This window comes from Protopterus annectens, chromosome 1.part1 (assembly GCF_019279795.1).
Source record: "Protopterus annectens isolate FY-2018-M chromosome 1.part1, PAN1.0, whole genome shotgun sequence".
Classification (NCBI taxonomy): domain Eukaryota; kingdom Metazoa; phylum Chordata; order Ceratodontiformes; family Protopteridae; genus Protopterus; species Protopterus annectens.
In genome coordinates this window covers 805,807,142-805,828,352 of record NC_056726.1, presented here as the reverse complement: position 1 = coordinate 805,828,352, position 21,211 = coordinate 805,807,142, and the positions used below count along the sequence as shown (strand labels likewise).

The window sequence follows — 21,211 nt, the reverse complement described above, 5'->3', positions numbered from 1 at the left end:
GCAAGGGAGGAGGAGTAGCAATTCTATTTAAAGATGAGCTACAAATCACCTCTTCACCTTATAACCCACCTCTGGATAATAATGAAGAAGTCCTTATTTCCAGACTTCACCTCAACCCTAGTAAATCCTTGTACATTATCTGTATCTACCTATCTCCTGGTAATAACACCAATATAATAGAGGAAATCCTAGTCCGGGTGTCAACAACTTACCCACAAGAAACAATATTACTAGGGGACTTTAATATTGACTGGAAGCGTCAATACTGTAAATCCTTCTTCCCATATTAACCTTTATGGTTTCTCTCAAACCATCAACTCCACAACCAGAATTAATAAACCCAACAAAAAAGAGAGCACTTTAGATTGGATTCTTATTAATAAACATCACCAAACATATAAGATAGGAACCTTACTTGATGATGTAAGCAGTCACTCATTGACCTACATTATCAGGCAAAAAAATGACATTTCCACCCCCCCCCACATATAAGATCACAGACCACCAAACACTTTAACCCTGTGCTATTCCAAAGTGAACTGCGTGCTTGTGACTGGAACCCCCTCTAAAAATGCTCCAACTTGAAGAGGCTGTTAAATACTTCAATTCTAAATTTTTAACCATCCTTGATCAACATGCTCCTAAATGCTCTATTAGAATCCAGTCAAAACCAGCCCCTTGACTCTCAAAAGAAACCAGACAAAAAGTCCTACTCAGAAACAAATCTTGGACTAGGTGGCGAGCTACCAAAATCATCTCAGAGTAGCAAACTTTTAGGCAATTGAGAAATATAACAAAAAAAGCCATAATTGCAGACAAAAAGAACTTCTACTGTAAAGTACAGCAAACCCACCAAAATAATCACAAAAGTTCTGGGCAAGTATCAAACTCCTTCAACCAGGTCACTGTAGTTCTCCAACCCCACTAGGGGCCAGTCTTAACACTCCCCATCAAACTGCCAATGCCTTCAGTACCTTCTTCACAGAGGCCATACCATCTCTAGCCACTCAGTTATCCCCAGATAGCTCAAGCCTTTCTACCCCCATTCCTAGCTCTCTCCCTACTTTCCAACTTCAACCCATTTCTACTACCTTCATCTATAAACTTATCCAAAAACTTAAGCCTTGTACTCCTGCTGACCAGATACCTTCTGAATATCTACAAAAAGCTGCAAAAGCTGTAGCCTATCCTATATCCATCCTTATAAACAGAACCATTATTGAGGTAACTATCCCAGCCATCTGGAAAATCTCTCACATTATTCCCCTGCACAAAGGTGGTAACTCAAATGAATATTCTAACTATCGGCCCATAGCCCTTCTATCACCCTTAGCAAAAATTATGGAAAATGTATTCAGTATCAGCTTCTAGACCATTTAATTCAACACAACATACTAGCTAATAGCCAACATGGATTCAGGCCATTTCACAGTACCACCACTGCCCTTTTATCCTTCATTGATTCCATTAATAGAAACCATAATAATAACATCCTCTCTTCGCCACTCTTCATTGATCTCTCAAAAGCTTTTGATATGGTAAACCACCCTCTCCTAATAAATATTCTCAAATCCCTTTCTCTTGACATTCAGACTGTACAGTGGTTCATTTCTTACCTCAGCAATAGGCAGCAGGCAGTGCTCTGGGAGCACAACCTATCATCACACCTGCCAGTCACCCTTGGAGTCCCTCAGGGCTCCATTCTAGGTCCTCTCCTTTTCTCACTTTTTATCAATGACCTCTACTTAGCTATTCCTCAAGCTACCTGTATTCAATATGCTGACGATTCTGCACTCATATACTCAGCCAATTCCTCTTCAGAACTCCAATCCCTGACTCAGAAAGTATTTAACACAGTGGAGACATGGTTCTTAAAACGTCTCTTGAATCCCAAAAAAACTAAGCTCCTACTCTTTACTCCTACCAGCAAGTCCTCCCCTATAGAATTCTCAGTAATATCTAACAATGGCACCCTCATATCCCCCGACTCCACCACCAAACTCTTAGGAATTACGATAGATAATAATAACCTTACCTTTGATAGCCATATTAACAACAGTATAAAAACAGTTAACAGAAAAATGGACTCCCTATACAGGATTAAATCCTTCCTGACTCCTATAGCTAGAACCACAATCACCCACTCCCATCTAATCTCAACTCTTCTTTACACCTCACCTATATATACTAACCTGAAAAAAAAAATAATCTTCTCAAATTAGCTAACTCCTACAACAACATTGCCAGATTTGCCACTGGGAATCCCTTTAGAATTCACCACTGTCAGAATCTAAAGCAGCTAGGTTGGCTCAAACTACAAAAGCAACTCCAACTCTCCCAGCTTGCATTGTCCATAAGATCCAAAATCAACCTAACAACACTCCTATACTTTCTATCCTCATTATCCCTCACAAAAATCTTAATACCTTACGCTCTTCAAACAAACCTCTAGTTAGTATAAGCAAAGCCAACAACTTGGCAGGGGATTCTCTGTTCTCAAACACTGCTGGAAAAAACTGGAAACTACTACCTAATGAACTCACTTCACTTACCTCCCTTACCCCTCTTTAAACAAAATCTCAAAAGACACCTCAAATCACGTTGGTTATGCCCCTGAAGCAACCTTGATTAATTTTGTAGCCCTCTCTATTGTTATCTCCAAGATCCTATTTAGTTTAATAAATTAACTCTGCTTACTACCTACGAAAGCAGAAATCTCAATCTTGGAAACTTCAATGAACTACCTATGGTAATATGTATAATCTACTGTAAATTATCTCTTTCATCATTACTGTAAAATGAGTTGTTTTATCCTGTATGCCAATATTTGGATTTTTTTTTATTTACTTGTGTTGTTACTGCTTTTTAGTGTTGTTTTGTAATCCTTTATTATCTTGTCTAGAGTTATGACTGCTTTTTTATTACTGTTTAGTGTTACTAGTGGAACTTTTCTCCCCGGGCCTCTACTGAAAATGGACATATATCCAGCTAGACTAGCCCGGTCAACAAATGCAAAATAAATAAAAATAAATAAATCTTTTGTTACCCTCGTATCAAGTCCCACTTTTCCATAAACCCGTCTCCTTTTTAATTAAATCTCACAATTCTCTCTGAAGATTCATAAAACACCGTAGCTTAAAGGAGTCTTATTTCAGATAATAGCTAAAAAACCTTCAGTAGTTCCATACTTTCTGCACATTTAAGTTACCTAGACTAATTACTAACTGCACATGATCAGATGAAAAGATAGGATAAGTCTACATACTGGTCACCAAATATCCATGCTCTGATGTGCTATATCTCCTGTTCAGCCTTGCTGCAGTTGATGTTTTGCCTAAAACAAAAGTAAGGGCTGGCATACTTTTTAACCTTTTTCTTAAGTCCACCATGTGTTCGTGTAGCTGCCAGCATATTTCCCTAGCCATCTTATTCTAGCACTTCTTGGCTCCTTGTTAACATCAGATCTGAAGTAGTTACTTCATTTGTTCTGCAACCTGTGGGTATCGGTTCCGATCTCGGATCCGAGCCGCCAGCTTTACTAGCTAAAATATCCAAGCTCCTAGCTCCTCCCCTTACCCATAATCCCCTGCTATATACTCCCTTTCCCCAGATCTCGTTTGCCACGGCTGAGAGAAGCTTCAAGTGACGAGCTCCTAGGTGTGGGTGAGAAATTTCTGGTTTAAAAAAAACGTAAAAAGTTAGACTTGAATACTTTTCTTTGTGTGTGTGTTTGTATTAGCACCCTAGTCGTTGTGTAGTATTATTAGTTTAAAAATCTTGTGGTAATTTTTTGTTTTAATTTTTATTTCCCTCCCCTTAGTGTGTGTGTGTGTGTGTGTGTGTGTGTGTGTGTGTGTGTTCTGTATTATGGCTGAAGGGCCCAAAGCCATATTCTCTAAGTGCACTGAGTGTGGCCATAAGCTTTCCCCAGCTGATGGCCACACTCAGTGCGTTCTTTGTCTGGGGGTGACCCATTTGTCCACCAGCTGCCAAATTTGTGCAGCTTTTAAACCCCGGGCCACCAGGGATAGGAGGAACAAGTTAATCCTGTTGGGATTATTACCGCAGGATTCTTCTTCCTCCTCTCCCTCTAAGGCACAGGCGACTGCGCCCAGCCTTGGAACCCCCTACCCTGTCTGGGACTCAACCTCCCTCAGATTCTCAGGGTCAGGGGGACTCTTCTTCCTCTAAAGAGAAGAGGCATAAAGAGAAGCATAAGAGTCACAAGAGGCGGGCTGAGACTCATCCCTCGGCCCCACCATCTAAAGTTATGAGTCCCTCCACGAGGGCCTCCGGATCCTCTCCCTCTCGGCTCCGTTCGCCTTGTTTCTCGCCGGAGGCTCGAGGTCTTCGAGGCGGCCCTCCCAGCCTGCCTCGATAACCTCTTCTAGATCGACAAGGAGCCTGACCGACGCGGACATGGATCGGATGATGCGTCGATTTTTGCAGACTCAAATGCAGGTGGGGGTGCTCCTGCCTCCTCCCCCTCCGGGGGGGGAGAGCAGCCCCTTTCTTTACCCCGATAGCTCCTTCTCTGACCCGGTTTGGGGTCTCGGAGTCGTCTGATCCAGGCCATTTCAGAACCAGGGAGTTGTCGGTGCCAACAGCACCGGTTACTTCGCCCACGTTGCCATCGAGCTTGTCAGATCCTAGCTCTCGGGGCCGAGCGTCGGATCCATGGGAGTAGGTGTGTCTTCCGCTCCGTTCAGGTCGGAGCACACTTCCCTCTCGGGTCCGACCACTTCGGCTCTGACGCCGATCCCTACCTCGGAGCCGAGGGGGCTGCTTTCGGAGCCTGGGGAAAGCAGTTCGCCTTCGGCATTCGAGGTAGTGGAGAGGGTTCTGTCGAGACCTTCCAGATCCCTGGTCCGGGTGTGTGATCCAACCCCCCCCCCCGATGCATTTGGGACTATCCTCCATCGTCCGGCCATTGGGACAGCCTGCACCAACACTCCAGCTAGTTCCCTTAGAGGTACCGGACCCCGTGGGCGAGCCCTCCTCGGTTAGCCCCACCGAAGAGGTCCCTCACAAACGGAAGTGCAAAAGGAGGCACCTGGACTCCCCTGCATCCCTCACGGAAGACACAGATTTGGAAGAAGGGGAAGGTTCCCCAAGATCACCCCCTGAGGATGTCTCCTTTGGAGACATCATGGAAATGTTGCGAATTAGAGGAGGGTGGTCTGCCCAAAAACCTTCCTCAGATGAGTCTGTGTTTCTGGAGGCGTTTGATGCAGGCCTATCTACCTCCTGGGTGTGTCCCCCGGCTGACCCCCTGGTAGACCTAATTACTACCAGGGCATGGAAGGAACCGGACACCGTGGAGCCAATTCCCAGAAGGCCAGATAAAATTCTTAGCCCTCCCTCGGATAGGCAGGCTTGGTCTAAGGGTTCACCAGTGGATGCCATGTTGGTGGCGGCCGCCACGAAGAAGGAACTCGCACAGGAGAGGTTTTCGGTCCATCCTCCGGATAAGGAATCTCGAACGTTGGACCGCATTGGAAAGCGGATGTTTGCTTCAGCCACCTTCTCTATAAGGGCACTGAACTACATGGCGCATGTCATCAGACTCCAGCGAGACTTAATAAAGGAATATGCTGGCGCTCCCCTGGAGTCCATGACTGCTGAGGATAAGAGGACTTTCTCGACTCGCATGGCCACTCTGAAATCTATTTCTAACACTTCTATGCGGCTACTCTCCCATGCCACGGAGGGAGCCGCTAGAGCTAGCGGAGCAGGGGTCGCCTTGCGGCGTCACGCTTGGTTCTACCTTTGCAATTTTGCGGAACCCTTCAAAGCGTCCTTCGCGAATGCACCCTTTGACGGCTCTTCGCTCTTTGGCAAGACCGTCTGTGAGACACTGGTCCAAAGCGAAAAGGACTGGAAGACGCTGTCTGCCGTCCGTCCGCTTCTCTAATCCCCAACGATCCTTCTCTAGGGATCACAGGGGACAAAAGAAGATGTGGTTCCGGAAGTCTCAGCAGTCCCGTCCAGCTTCGGATCCCTCATCCTTCAGAGGCAGAGGAGGACAAGGCGGACGCCGGCCCAGAGGCAGAGGGGGGCTGCGTAATTTCGGGTCTAGAGAACCGTTCTCGGACAGGCCCACGCAACAGCCCTGAGGGCTTACCCGGCTGTCCCTCTCTGGAGGCAGTCGGGGGGCATCTGTGGGAGCACCTCCAAAACTGGGAGTCCATTACGACGGATCGGTGGGTGCTCTGAATCCTATCCAGAGGTTACACCATTCCTTTTCTAAGTCTTCCCCCTCCTACGAAGCGCCTCCCCCAATGTCTCACCCGATCAAAGGGAGGTGGCAGCTTCGGAGGTTTCGAAGCTGCTAGAAAAAAGAGCCATCCAGCACGTCCCCCCAGACCAGTTCGGATTGGGCAATTACTCCAGGTTCTTTTTAGTGCCAAAAAGATGGGGGACATAAGACCAGTTCTAGACCTTTCTTCCCTGAACCTGTTCATTCCCAAAGAAAAGTTCCGGATGGTAACTCTGCAATCAATTCTCCCCCTTCTTCGGGAGAATGACTGGATGTGCTCCATAGACCTCCAGGATGCGTACTACCATATTCTTATGGACAAACGATCCAGGAGGTTTCTCTGCTTTCGGCTGGGAGCTAGTCATTATCAGTTCAAGGTTCTTCTGTTCGGCCTCACCACAGCCCCCAGGGTGTTCACCAAGGTCATGGCAGTTGTTGCAGCCCACCTGAGACTCCAGGGCATTCAGGTCTTTCCGTACCTGGATGACTGGCTCCTCACCGCCCCCAACAGGCATCAGCTTTGTTCTGCCAGAGACTATTCTCTCACTCTTGCCCAGTGTCTGGGCATTTCAATAAACCTCCAGAAATCCTTCCTTCATCCTGTACAGGTTCTGGAATTCATAGGGGCCAAAATAGATACTCGCCTCTCTCAGGCCCTCTTAACATCAGACAGATTGAGCAGTTTGTCACGTCATGTTATGACACTTCTTCAGTCCCCAGCCCCATCGGCAGAATTAGTCCTGAGAGCGCTGGGCTCTATGACGGCAGCAATCAGTCTTTCCCTGCACGCACGTCTGAGAATGAGAATTCTTCAATGGACCCTTCAAGTCCAATGGTCTCTGTTGCTACACCCCCCTAGACACTCCTGTTCCCCTGAGCAAGGTTTGCAGGGACTCCCTCCTCTGGTGGCTTTGCTCACGGGAGCTGCGGGAAGGGAGACCCTTCGTGATGCCTCAACCCCAAGCCACGTTGACCCTGGACGCTTCTCGCCTCGGGTGGGGGGGGCATGCTATGGGCAGAACCATCCAAGGCACGTGGGCTCCCTTGGAGACCGCTCTGCATATCAGTGTCCTAGAGATGAGGGCGGTGCTTCTAGCGTTGCAAGCTCTTCACGACCTTCTTCCCTTGGGGACTATTGCAATACAGACAGACAACATGGCGGTAGTCTGGTACATAAATAGGGAGGAACCAGATCTTATCCCCTTTGTCGGAAGGCCATGAGAGTTTGGGAATGGGTGATATCCACCAACTGTTTTCTGATAGCAACGCACATTCCGGGACGGTCCATCGTTCTTGCGGACAAGCTGAGTCGCTTGATCCTCACACCATATGAATGGTCTCGGAACAGCGAAACAGATTTTCCTCAAGTGGGGTCTCCCTTGCTGCGATCTTTTTGCTTCTCCGTCAAACACAAAGTGCAGCGAGTTTTTTGCTCTAATTCCCCCACCAGGGGAGAGTCCCAGAGACGCTCTGGTTCATGCTTGGCCACCCAGTCTCCTCTATGCTTACCCCCGTCTTCCTCTCATGACGAAGTTCCTACAGAAGCCCGAAGGTTGGGGAGCAAAGTTATCCTCATAGCCCCATTCTGGCCTTGCCAGATCTGGTTCCCTTATCTGCGGTCTCACAGTGTAGTTCCTCCTTGGATCTTGGATCCCATCCCGGATCTGATTTTGCATCCTGCAGGATTGCAACCCCCAAACCTGGAAAACCTCAAGCTCGCTGCTTGGTTGATCCAGTTCCACTGATGGCAAGGACTCCCGGTATCTCCTCACCAGTGAAAGACATTCTGGTAGCAGCGCACAAACCTACTACTAGAAAAATTTACAGTAGTAAGTGGAAGCGTTTTTCTATCTGGGCTACAGACAAGGGTTTGGGTCCCTTTACCGTCCCTATCCCAACTGTTCTTGAATTCTTGTCGCATATTTTTCATCAAGGAGCCAGTGCATCTACAGTTAAAGTACAGTTGGCAGCCATCTCTCATTTTCACATAGGAGATGGGCTGGGATCGTTAGCTTCAGTTAAAATATGCAAAATGTTTTTGAAAGGAATTTTTCTGCTGAAGCCACCAGTTAAGACTGCGGTTCCACCATGGGACCTGACATTGGTTCTGCAGACATTAACGAGTCCGCCCTTCGAACCAGCCGCCTCGGTTCAATAACATTTTTTATCCTGGAAAACAGCCTTTCTTATCGCTATTACGTCAGCCAGGAGGGTCTCAGAACTTCAAGCACTTTGCATGAGACCCCCTTATCTAATTTTTCATAAGGATAGAGCGTCTCTCAGGACTAACCCCTCCTTTCTGCCCAAAGTGGCCTCTGAATCAAATATTAATCCGTCGATTAATTTACCAGTATTTTTTCCCAACTTCCAGAACACAGGGGAATATAAATTAAACAAATTGGACGTACACAGACAATTGCACTTTTACTTGGACATGACGAAGGCTACTCGTAGGTCTGATCAATTGTTTGTGTCCTTTGCCAAACCTTCTTTAGGAAAGGCTATTACCAAAGTTACTTTAGCAAACTGGATTTCGCAATGCATCAGCCATGCTTACTTAGCATCAGGGAAACCTGCTCCTTCTGGAGTCCATGCCCATTCAACTCGTTCCATAGCTACTTCTGCAGCGTTTTGGTCCAGAGTTCCTCTGGATGATATATGTTCAGCAGCTACTTGGTCCTCTTCTCATACATTCATTTCTCATTATAAGTTGGATGTGATATCCAGGAGTAGGGCTTCCTTTGGCTCTGCGGTGCTCCGGAATATCCTTCCTTGAGGACCTCCCAGGGTTTTTATTAGGTAGCTGGGGACTCTGTCCCACAGGTTGCAGAACAAAAGAAGTAACTACTTCAGATAAAGAAGTTATGCACTCAACATAACGTTCCATCTGAGTAGGTACTTCATTTGTCTGCAACCAACCCCCCCCCCCCCCCATGCCCCCTATCCAGTATTGTGCTTCCTGACTATGAATGACATTGGTTCATGCAGTTAGGCAGTAGGTTATGGTACTTGGTCGAGAGTCTTGGTTGCTAGTTTAGGCAAACTCGATCTGGGGAAAGGGAGTATGTAGCAGGGGGTTATGGGTAAGGGGAGGAGCTAGGAGCTCTGATCTTTTAGCTAGTAAAGCTGCCGGCTCGGATCCGAGATCAGATCCGATACCCACAGGGTGCAAACAAATGAAGTACCTACTCAGATGGAACGTTATGGTGAGTACATAACTTCTTTTTTGTCCTACAACGATATCCAATCCCCAACACAAATTAATACCCCTTTCTGAAACTGAAGAATAGATATCATTACCTGTTGGAATTCTTACCGTGAATATCCTAGTGGAAGATGCATAGAAGCTAACATCTTCCAACCATTTTATTTCTCTGTAATCCCTACAGATCTGCCCTCTGTATCCCACCGATTATTCCCCATAAGTAAAATGTGTGTCCGTTAATAGGAATGTTATTGCTATCTTCCTTGCTTCAACTAATGATGATGCTATACCCTTGTTCTATCTACCTTGTAGCAGAACCATGTTTTCTGTACCACTAAGATACATTTCCTGCAAACGTACCACTTTAGGGGCCACCTGGTTTATGTAATGAAAAGACCCTTCTTTTCCTAATGGTGTGTTGGTTAATCCCTTCATATGCCAAAATATAATGTTTAGCACCCTCCTTATTCTCAGCACAAGATAGCTATAGGTTGTTATCTACAGCTGTGATTGCCACAAATCTGACTATATAACCATAAAGTATTTCCTTACCTTTCAACTTCCCTACCAATATTTCTCTAACTGGCCAAGCATCTGAGCATTGTGTACCTGAGAGCCATTTTCCTTTGCAGAACATATACTAATCTGCAAATTTCAGTGTGAACTATTTGTGTGTGTGTAAGAAACTTGCCCTCCAGATCTGAATAATCCAGTAATGGTAGATATCCATAACCATATGTGAAAAAAATCAGTGTCAATAAACCTCTGTTTACAAAAGTTGTAAAACAAAAAAGTTACTGTAAACTCAACACACAGGCAGTTATTGGCTACAGTCTCTAAAAATCATTAATAGTGGCCGAGTCCGAACTCTGGATCCAGGATCTGCCATCTACCTCCCCTTTCAAGTCATAACACTGTATGAGCTGACCATTGCCCTTGTGAGCCTATGCAGTTTTAATCAAGTAACTTTCTAAGTTTATAAGAGCAATAGTTAAAATATGTGCTGATTTTGGGCCTTTCTCCCAATATTATTTTTAACTGTTTTTCAGATTTATTCCACTTAGTTTGATAGCTGTGGTAGGGAGACGAAGAAGAATTTGGAAGTAGGGTACTAGGAAGATTTGTTTTAAAGTTGCTAATAATGGTAATTGAAGATCAGCCTTCCTGAGTCTTTTGCATAGCTGTTCAAACTGCTGCTAGTCCCACCATTGCGGGGTGTGTATGTATGTATGTGTATGTGTATATATATATATATATATATATATATATATATATATATATGTGTGTATATGTGTATATATATATATATATATATATGTGTGTATATGTGTATATATATATATATATATATATATATATATATATATATATGTATTTGTGTATATATATATATATATATATATATATATATATATATATATATGTATTTGTGTATGTGTGTGAAACTGTTAGTATTTTATTTTGGTGTTGGGCTGAGTTTTTGTTTTATGGAAGCCTTATGTTTTTGTGCATTGCTCACTTGATCTTTGCCATTCAGTGTCTGCGTATCCCCGTTACCGTTACGAGTAGAACCAAGTTATATGCTGTGAAGGTGGCACATTAAGCCATTTTAAATCCGTGCAGCCAAATACTGTTGAACTATGAATGCTATGTCTGTCTTAAGCAATCATCGTGCACCCATGTTTCTGTAGAACTTTCTTGAATAGTGACTATTACATTATTTTTACTGGATGTATCTTCTAATCAGATTATTTTTTTTTTTTCAGATTCATATTTTGGAAAATGGAGAAGTTCACGTTTACAGTCGAAACCAGGAGAACAACACCACTAAGTATCCTGACATCATTAGCCGCATTCCAAAGGCAGGTCATTTTGAGTCTTTTTATGTTAAGAGCAGAAGCATTTTGGGGAGAGAGAGACTTTTCACAAAAGGGGACAAAACGTTGATGTAGGAGAAACAGAAACTTCACATTAAGAGTAAGGTCTGAAATGGTGGTGGTAGAATAATTCATGCTTTATATTAAACAACTTGGGAACTGTGAATTGTATGGATGTTCATCGTGTTACACAGCTGCAGTCATCACACTTGGGTTATCCTGCCGTCAGGCGGTCCTGCAGTCGGCCAGAGTTCCAAAGTCTTGGTCTGGTGTCAGTTGCTGTCGCTTCTTCCCTGACGTCAGTGCGCCAGGGGTATATAATATGCATCCGACGCCATTTTCTTCAGTCTTTCTTGTCGCGCGGTGCCCGAAGCAGAAGCAGTTCGCAAGTGCCAGTCGTCCGACTCCTGAGATTTTCGAAGTCGAATTTCAGATCCGAAGTCTTCAATAAAGCTAAGTACCCCATTGGGGAAACCTTTTTCTTGCCTCAGACTGACGTCAGAAAAAGTTAATAATTGTATTTCTTGTGGGAAGCAAATACCTCATAAGGACTTCCACTCTTAACTGTATTCCATGTCTAGGCCCTGATCACGATGTCACTAGCTGTCGGTTTTGTGCTAGATTTAACAAATGTACTATAAAAAGACGTTTTGATTTTGCTTTACACTACTTTGGCCGAAGGTTCAATTATACCATGCCGTCGGATCAGCCGATGACCACAATACTGAAAAAACGCAAAGACAAGGATAAAGACAGGCATCTGAGGTCCAAAATTGACAACGAAACCTCTTCTAGGCCAGTCGCTGGTTCGCCAGTTCTCAGTGAGGTGCTTTCGCAGCCCCTGACACCTGCTACCTCAGAGCCACAGGCCGCTTTCGACTCCCATGTGGAGACATCTAGGCCTCTGGAAACTCAAGGTATTGGGCCTATGGAAACTAATCCCTCAGATGGGTCCGGAAACGCTGAGCAGGCATTGGCTTCTGAGGGTGTTTTCAGACCTTCACAACTTACCATCGAAACAACAGCCAAGACAAAGGTACCATTAAAGACAAAGAAACAAGTACATCATTCTCCTGGACAGTCCTCCATGCCTAAGAAACAGATGCTTAAAATGGCCGAAGACCTCATTACTCTAATCGGGGGTTCCCATCCCCCTCCTGAGAAAAGGCCTAGGCAGGATACAGACTGACTCCTCTGATCAGGTTTCCATTTCCTCTGATTCCTCCTCAGACCAGGGATACTCTCTACCTCCCTATGAGGACTCTGATGCTGAAGAATCTATCCCTTCATCCTCTCCTCCTGAGGATTATTCTTTTGGGGAAACTTTACATACCATGAAGGAGCATTTCCATTGGGAAAGTCAGGATTACTCAGAATCCAAGAAAAGGCTCAGGGATTTCCTCTTATTGCCTCAGCACAGGCCCCTGGCTATTCCGCCTGTGCTAGATATTGTGGATGATGTGTTCTCTGAATCCAGCTTATCTCCTGACTCTTTGCTCCCTGCTCCAGTCAAGCCAGGTGGGTATTATAAAGTCCCTGACTCACAAGTTTCTTTACAAAAACCCTTCTGCTGATCCAGAAACTATTTCCCAGGGTCCAAAAGGGGTTAAGGCTTCCATTGCATAAAATCCAGTAACCTCTGACAGAGATTCCAGAGCTTTGGATAGATGGGGGAAGAAAGTATACACGTCTGCAACTTTAGCAGTAAGAGCTTTAAATTGCCAGTTTCACATGCTTAATTACCAACAATATTTAATAGCTCAGTTAAAACAGAAAATGCTTGCAAGCTCAGAAGCTCCTGATTGTAAAGAAATACAGGATTTATTGCATGCATTTGAACAGGTGGGAAAACATACTCTGCAATGTGGTTTTGATTCTTTAGAGCCGCAGTTACAGGTTCTGTTATTCCAAGACATGCATGGTTAAAAGAACAGAGTTTACCTGATCATGTTAAGGCAAAATTATTGGATGCTCCTTTACAGCATGATACCTTGTTTGGTGTTAAGGCAGAAGAGGTGTTAAAGAAAATGGAGGATAAAGCTAAATCTATGCAAACAGTCAAGGATTTCTTACAGGTACAGCCACCTTGGTTTAGCAGAAATTGGCCAACAAAGAATTGGTCCTTTCCAGTGTCAGACAGGCCACAGAGAGGCAGATACAGACGCCCAAGAGGCAGATCTCAACCCCAAGGCTCGAACAGACAATGACAGTGGGGCACCTCAACCCCAAAAGGAGGTGAGGACAAGTCTCAACCTTACAGGAAATAGTCACAACGACTTTCCTCTGCGTACGCCAAGCACGTCCCTTTTGGAAGTCCCCTTAGGGGGAAAACTAGCACTTTTTTCTCAAAACTGGCAAACAATCACCCAAGACAAATGGGTTCTGAATATTGTGTCTCAAGGTTACAGATTCCACTTTCATACTTTACCAAAGCTAAAAGGAATGCCAGACCTGCCACAAAATCAATGGGCAGAGGCACAAAAACAAATTTCAGCCCTCATGGACATGAGAGCTATACAAAAAGTACCACAACAGGGACAAGGATTTTACTCAAGACTCTTCCTGATGTTCATCGTGTTTCACTGTTGCAGTCATGATTGTAGGGTTCTCCCCTACCAGCAGGCAGTCCTCGGTCGGCCAGAATCCCAAAGTCTGGGTCCGGCGTCAGCTCTTCAGCCATGCTCCCTGAAGTCAGAAGTACAAAGCTGACAGCCGACGCCATGTTCTCCAGTCTTTATTGCCGTGCGGTGATAGCAGTTCGCAAGTGCCGGTCGGCTGACTCCTCAAAGCTAAGTACCCCGTTGGGGAAACTTTTTTCTTGCTCCAGTCCAATGTCAGAAAAAGTTAATTGTATTTCATGTGGGAAGCAAATACCTCATAAGGATTTTCATTCTTACTATATTCCTTGCTTAGGCCCTGACCACGACGTAGCTAGTTGTCGGTTTTGTGCTAGATTCAATCAACGTACAATTAAACGAAGGTATGATTTTGCATTTCATTACTTCGGTAGACGTTTTAATTACGAAATATCGTCGGATACGGTTCCGGCTACCGGAGTTCACAAACGACGCAAGGACAAAGACAGGCCTCCGAGGTCCAAATCGGACTATATCGTTCAAGCAGAGCCAGCTTCAGGTTTGGCCGTCGTCAGTGAGGCGCTTTTGCAGCCCCTGTCGTCTGCCATTTCAGAACCGATGGCCGAAACGGACTCCCACGAGGAGCCAACTAGGCCTTTGAATATTTCTGTTGCAGGACCTTCGGACAATGCTCCTTCGGATGGGTCCGGAGCCGCTGTGCAGGTACTGGCTTCCGAAGGGGTTTTCAGGCCTACTCAGCTTCTAATAAAGGCAAAGCCAAAGACAAAGGCAAAGACTCCTTCCAAATCAAATACTGCAACTCAGGCCTGTTCTGATCCGGCTCCCAAATCACAGAAACAGTTACTTAAGATGGCGGAGGACTTACTTACTATGATTAGGGGTTCACATCCCCCTTCATATAAAAGGACAAGGCAGGAAGTTTATTATGACTCCTCTGATCAGGCTTCTGTTTCTTCAGTTTCTTCTTCTGACCAGGAATATTCTTTCCCTCCTTATGAGGATTCTGATGCTTAAGAATCCACTCCTTCAGCTTCTCCCCCTGAGGATTTCTCTTTTGGGGGAACATTTCCACTGGGAAGGACAGGAGTATTCAGAATCTAAGAAAAGACTAAGGGATTTTCTTCTTCTTCCCCCAACATAGACCCCTGGCTATTCCTCCTATTTTGGATATCGTGGGTGATGATTTTTCGGAGGCTAACTTAACCCCTGACTCTTTTCCTCCAGCTCCTGTTAAGCCTGACAGATATTACAGGGTTCCTGATTCTCACCAGTTTTTATACAAGAACCCTACTGCTGACCCTGAAACCATTTCTCAGGGTCCTAAGGGAGTTAAGGCCGCTTCTGCTAAAAACCCCATTCCCACTGAGAAGGATTCCAGATCTTTAGAAAGATGGGGCAAAAAAAAGTGTACACTTCTGCTACTTTATCTATTAGGGCTTTAAACTGTCAGTTTCATATGCTGAAATACCAGCAATTTCTCCTGTCTGTATTAAAACAAAAGTTAACTTCCATTTCTGCCTGTACAGATGATAAGGAATTACATGACTTAATGCATGCCACTGAACAAGTTGGGAAGCATGGTTTACACTGTGGATTTGATGCCTTGGAGGCTTCTTGTAGGGCTGCTGCCTCTGGCACAGTAATTAGAAGGCATGCATGGTTAAAGGAACAAAATTTGCCAGATCAAGTAAAAGCTAAATTATTGGATGCTCCTGTTCAGCATAATGTTTTGTTTGGATCTAAAGCTGAAGAGGTGATTAAAAAGATGGAGGACAAGGCAAAATCCATGCAAACAGTTAAAGATTTCTTACAAATACAGCCACCCAGATTTAGTAGAAATTGGCCTACAAAAAATTGGTCCTTTCCCAATTCAGACAGGCCTCAGAGGGGTAGATACAGATGCTCCCGAGGAAGGCCTCAAACACAAGCCTCTTATAGACCAAGACAGTGGACTGCTTCCACCCCTAGGGAAGGAGAGCACAGGTCGCAAGCTCATAGGAAACAGACTCAATGACTCTCTCGATTGGGCTGCAAGAACTTCTTGCCTGGAAGCCCCTCTCGGAGGAAAACTTTCTCTTTTTCACCTAAATTGGACTCTTATAACCCAAGACAAGTGGGTTTTGGATGTGATTTCAAGAGGTTACAAATTCCATTTTCATACCCCACCAAGGCCAAGCGGATGGCCACATCTTCCAAAACATCAGTGGACAGAGGCCTTAAACCAGGTGGAAGCTCTCTTGGCTATGAAAGCCATAGAACTAGTTCCACTTTCAGAGATGGGACAAGGTTTTTACTCAAGGCTCTTTCTAGTCCACAGGAAGCAAAATTCATGGAGACCCATTCTGGATCTGTCAGTCTTGAACACTTTTCTAGAGATACCAAAATTCAAGATGATTACTCTACAGCAGCTACTTCCAATGTTGAGCAAAAATGCATGGATGGTAACTTTGGATTTAAAGGAGGCATATTTACACATTCCCATCAGGCTGGAACGCAGAAAATACCTCGGGTTCAAGGCCGGATCGAGGCACTTTCAATTCTCTGTGCTGCCCTTTGGATTGTCTACTGCGCCTAGGGTCTTCACCAAATGCCTGGCTCCAGTAGTAGCTTATTGCAGACTCAAGGGAATTCAAATTTACCCTTATCTGGACGACTGTCTTATTCAGGCAGACAGCAGGGATGTCTTATTCCAGCATCTACAGTTTGTTCTGAATCTTCTCAAGTTCCTGGGATTCACTGTAAACATAAAAAAGTCAAATTTGACACCCTCACAACAGATAATTTTTCTGGGTGCTTCTCTAAACACAACAACCCAGATGGCATTTCTGACATACGAAAAGCAGTTACAGCTGGCTTCAACTTTCAAAACCTTGGCAACTTTAACTCGGCTATCTGCAAGGAGATTCCTGCAGGCTTTGGGTTACATGGCCTCCTGCATCCTTCTCGTACCATATGCAAGACTACATATGAGGAAGATACAGTGGTACCTAAAAAGTGTATGGTCTCAGCATTGCCACAATTTAGACATACTGATCTCCGTCCTGCCTTGTCTTCAAAAGGAATTCCTTTGGTGGTCCAAGGCATGTAGTCTAAACAAAGGAAAACCCTTCTGTCTGCCTCCTGCCACTCAGATACTAACCACGGATGCCTCAGATTATGCACGGGGAGCCCATTTTCGGGGCAACTGTCTGCAGGGCCTTTGGACAAAGGATCAGAAGCACCTGCATATCAATTTAAAGGAAATGTTAGCCGTTCAGAAAGCTCTTTTGGCCTTTAGGAATCTACGAACAGACAACACCACAGTTATGTGGCACATAAACAAGCAAGGGGGATCTCATTCCTACCCCCTTTGCAGACTAGTCATGGATCTGTGGAACACAGCTCTAGCTTGCAATCTGGACCTTCAAGCTCAGTTTCTACCAGGGAAGCAAAACTTCCTGGCAGACAGTCTGAGCAGAAACCTTACGGGCCCACACGAATGGATGCTGGACACCAAAACTTTCAAGATGATAACAGCAGTCTGGGGATGTCCTCACATAGACCTCTTTGCATCTCACCTCAATCAACTACAGAATTTTTGCACCAGGACTTTCCACAAACAAGCTTGGAAAGTGGATGCACTATCATTCAGTTGGAGAAACCTCTCGGGATATGCCTTTCCACCTCTTCCTCTTCTTCCACGGGTATTATTAAAGATCAAACAGGACAAGCCCAAGATGATAATCTTGCTGGCCCCAAATTGGCCTCGACAGTTTTGGTACCCAACTCTGAAAAACCTTTGTCTGGAGCCCCCTTGGGTTTTACCACAGACTCTGAACCTTCTGTCCCAACACCAGGGTCAGGTTCTACACTCCCATGTCAGAATTCTCAGCCTGGCTGCCTGGTTAATCCAGGGTCTTTGATTCATTCTCTCCTACCCAAGCAGGTTATGGATGTCATTTTAGAAGCCAGACGTCCTAGCACTAGAAAATCTTATGCAGGAAAATGGAAAAGATTTTGTTCCTGGATGCAGGCTCAGGATTCTGATCCTCTTCTTCCTAGCATTCCTTTGATTTTACTTTACCTGACAGACCTCTTACATAAGGGTCTCTCTTTCTCTTCCATTAAGATACATGCCTCTGCTATTTCTTCAGACCCTCCAATCTTTTCCCACCAACTCATGAGACAGTTTCTCAGAGGAGCTAAGAACTTAAGGCCCCCTAGATCTCCTCCCATTCCTGCTTGGGATCTCAACTATGTTTTGGAAAAGCTCACCTTACCTCCTTTTGAGCCTGCTGCCACTTCTGACATCAAGTTTTTATCTTGGAAAACAGACATCCTGTTAGCTCTGACCTCTGCCAGGAGAGTTTCAGAGTTGCAAGCTCTTATGGCTGTGGAACCTTATATTATTTTTAATCAAGACAGGGTGTCTTTAAGGACTAATCCTACTTTCATGCCTAAGGTGGTTTCCAAAGTGGCTTTAAATCAAACTATTCACTTGCCAACTTTTTTCCCCACTCCTCAAAATAAAGGAGAAAGGATCTTACATTCCTTGGATGTACACAGACAACTACGTTTTTACCTGGACAGAACCAAGGACATCAGGAAATCAGAGCAATTGTTTGTTTCTTATGCTTCAAGTTCCCAAGGTAAAGCCATTTCAAAACAGACCATTTCTAAATGGATTGCTCATGGAATCAGATTTTGTTATTCACACCATGGAAAGCAAATCCCAGGGAGTATACGGACTCATTCCACCAGAGCTGCTGCCAATTCAGCTGCCTTCCTCAGGGAAGTTCCTACCAAAGACATTTTGGAAGCTGCAACTTGGAGTTCAGTGCATACTTTTTCAAAGCACTACAATCTACCTCTCTACTCTAAGTCTAGGGCAGACTTTGCTTCTGCAGTCTTGCAGGGCCTTTTAGCCGCCCCTTCTTTATGACCACCTTCCTTTCATTCTGCTTTGGGATTCTACCCTACAGTCATGACTGCAACAGTGAAACACGATGAACATAGTACAGCTGTGTACACTTACCATAAATGTAGATGTTAGAGTGTCTTCACTGTTACAGTCTGGGTTTCCCTCCCTCCTGTCCCCTCTTATTTTTACTTTTGTGTGGCTCCTTTTTTGTCACCATTCTTCTGAGGTGTGTTTGCAAAGGGTATGGAACCTTACTCATTTTGGGACTCCTGACATCTGGGGCAAGAAAAACTGGAGAACATGGCGTCGGCTGTCAGCTTTGTACTCCTGGCACTCTGACGTCAGGGAGCATGGCTGAACAGCCAACGCCGGACCCAGACTTTGGGATTCTGGCCAACCGAGGACTGCATGCCGGCAGGGGAGAATCCTACAGTCATGACTGCAACAGTGAAGACACTTGAACATCTACATTTATGGTAAGTGTACACAACTGTACTGTCCCCAGAAAGGACAAAGCCTGGAGGCCCATACTGGACCTTTCAATTCTGAATACTTACCTGGATATTCCAAAATTGCAGAAGATACCTCAGATTCAAAGCTGGTACAATGCACTACCAATTCTCTGCACTGCCCTTTGGCTCATCTGCTGCGCCCAGGGTCTTCACAAAGTGCCTGGCACCAGTAATTGCATTTTGCAGACAAAAAGGAATTCAAATATATCCATACCTGGACGACTGCCTCATTCAAGCAGAGACAAAGGACATTCTTCTACAGCATCTGGCGTTTGTGAAAAAGTTGCTAATTTCTCTAGGGTACACAGTAAACGAAAAGAAGTCAAAACTAGTGCCCTCACAACAGATTATATTCCTGGGTGCCAGCTTAAATACAACGGCCCAGATGGCTTACCTCACGCCAGACAAACAAGTTCAACTGACTCAATATTTTCAATTACTGGCAAAAAAGTCCCATCTCCCTGCAAGAAAACTTCTGCATGCCCTGGGATTCATGGCATTCTGCATACTACTAATACCATATGCCAGACTGCATATGAGGAAATTACAATGGTACCTAAAAAGTGTTTGGACTCAACACTCTCACAGTTTAGAAGCAGTAATAACAGTGATTCCCTGCCTACAACAGCAACCCACAGCCAGGCAAACTCTAACAACAGATGCTTTGGATTACGCCTAGGGAGCACACATGGCAGGAAAATGCATTCAGGGCAAGTGGACCACAGACCAGATGCATCTTCACATCAATCAAAAAGAGATGTTAGCTGTTCAAAATGCCCTAACAGCTTTCAAGGACCTTCTACATCCAGACAACCATTACTAAAGACAGACAACACCACAGTAATGTGGTACATAAACAAGCAAGGGGGCACTCATTCTTATCCCCTATGCAGGCAAGCCATGACCTTGTGGAACACAGCTCTAACGTACCAAGTTCACCTGCAAGCACAATTCCTGCCAGGAAAGAAAAATACTCTGGCAGACCTAAGCAGAAACATCATGGACACTCACGAATGGAAATTGAATCCACAAATCTTCAGCATAACTCAGAAATGGGGATGCCCAGACATAGATCTTTTTGCCTCCCCACTGAATTGCCAACTACAAAAATTCTGCACAAGGACATATCACAAACAAGTGGATGCTCTTCTGTTCAGCTGGAAAAACCTAAAAGTTTATGCATTCCCACCACTGCCTCTACTTTCAAAGGTACTCCTAAAAACCAGACAAGAAAAACCACAGATGGTCCTGATTGCTCCAGACTGGCCACGCCAGCACTGGTACCCTATCTTAAGGAACTTGGCTCAGGGCCCACCATGGATTTTGCCCCAAATTCCACACCACCTGACTCAACAAAACAATCAGATCCTGCACGGTCAGCTCAAAACCTTAAACCTGGCTGCATGGCAGATACTTTAGTCAACAGGCAGCACCTCTCTCTCAAACTGTTATGGATGTCATTTTGGAGGCCAGGAGGCCTAGCACCAGGAAAGCTTACTCAGAAAAATGGAAGAGATTCTGCGCCTGGAACCAGGCTCAAAGCATTGACCCTCTTGTTCCAAACATTCCACAGATTTTACAATACCTGCCTGAGATGCTGGACAGAGGCCTATCCTTTTCATCAATTAAGATCCACGCCTCTGCCATTTCAGCACATTACAACACAGATCCTCCTTTATTCTCTCATTTCTTGCTAAAGCAGTACCTCAGAGGGGCTAAAAACATAAGACCGCCCTGGAGAGCACCAACACCAGCTTGGGACCTCAATTTCGTTTTGGAAAAACTGACCCTACCACTTTTTGAGCCAGCCAATACAGCCGATCTAAAATTTTTATCATCTGCTCCTGGCAGTAACTTCAGC

General features: G+C 44.9%; 1 protein-coding gene across 1 annotated transcript in view; it reads left to right on the top strand.

Annotated features, from left to right (window-relative positions):
• Positions 1-21,211, top strand: part of LIG1 (DNA ligase 1) — a gene marked incomplete in the record, with an annotated part of 1,422,011 nt that overhangs the window by 814,920 nt on the left and 585,880 nt on the right. The window contains 1 exon segment of the mRNA XM_044078332.1: positions 11,231-11,326. Coding sequence (XP_043934267.1) covers positions 11,231-11,326 — 96 coding nt within the window.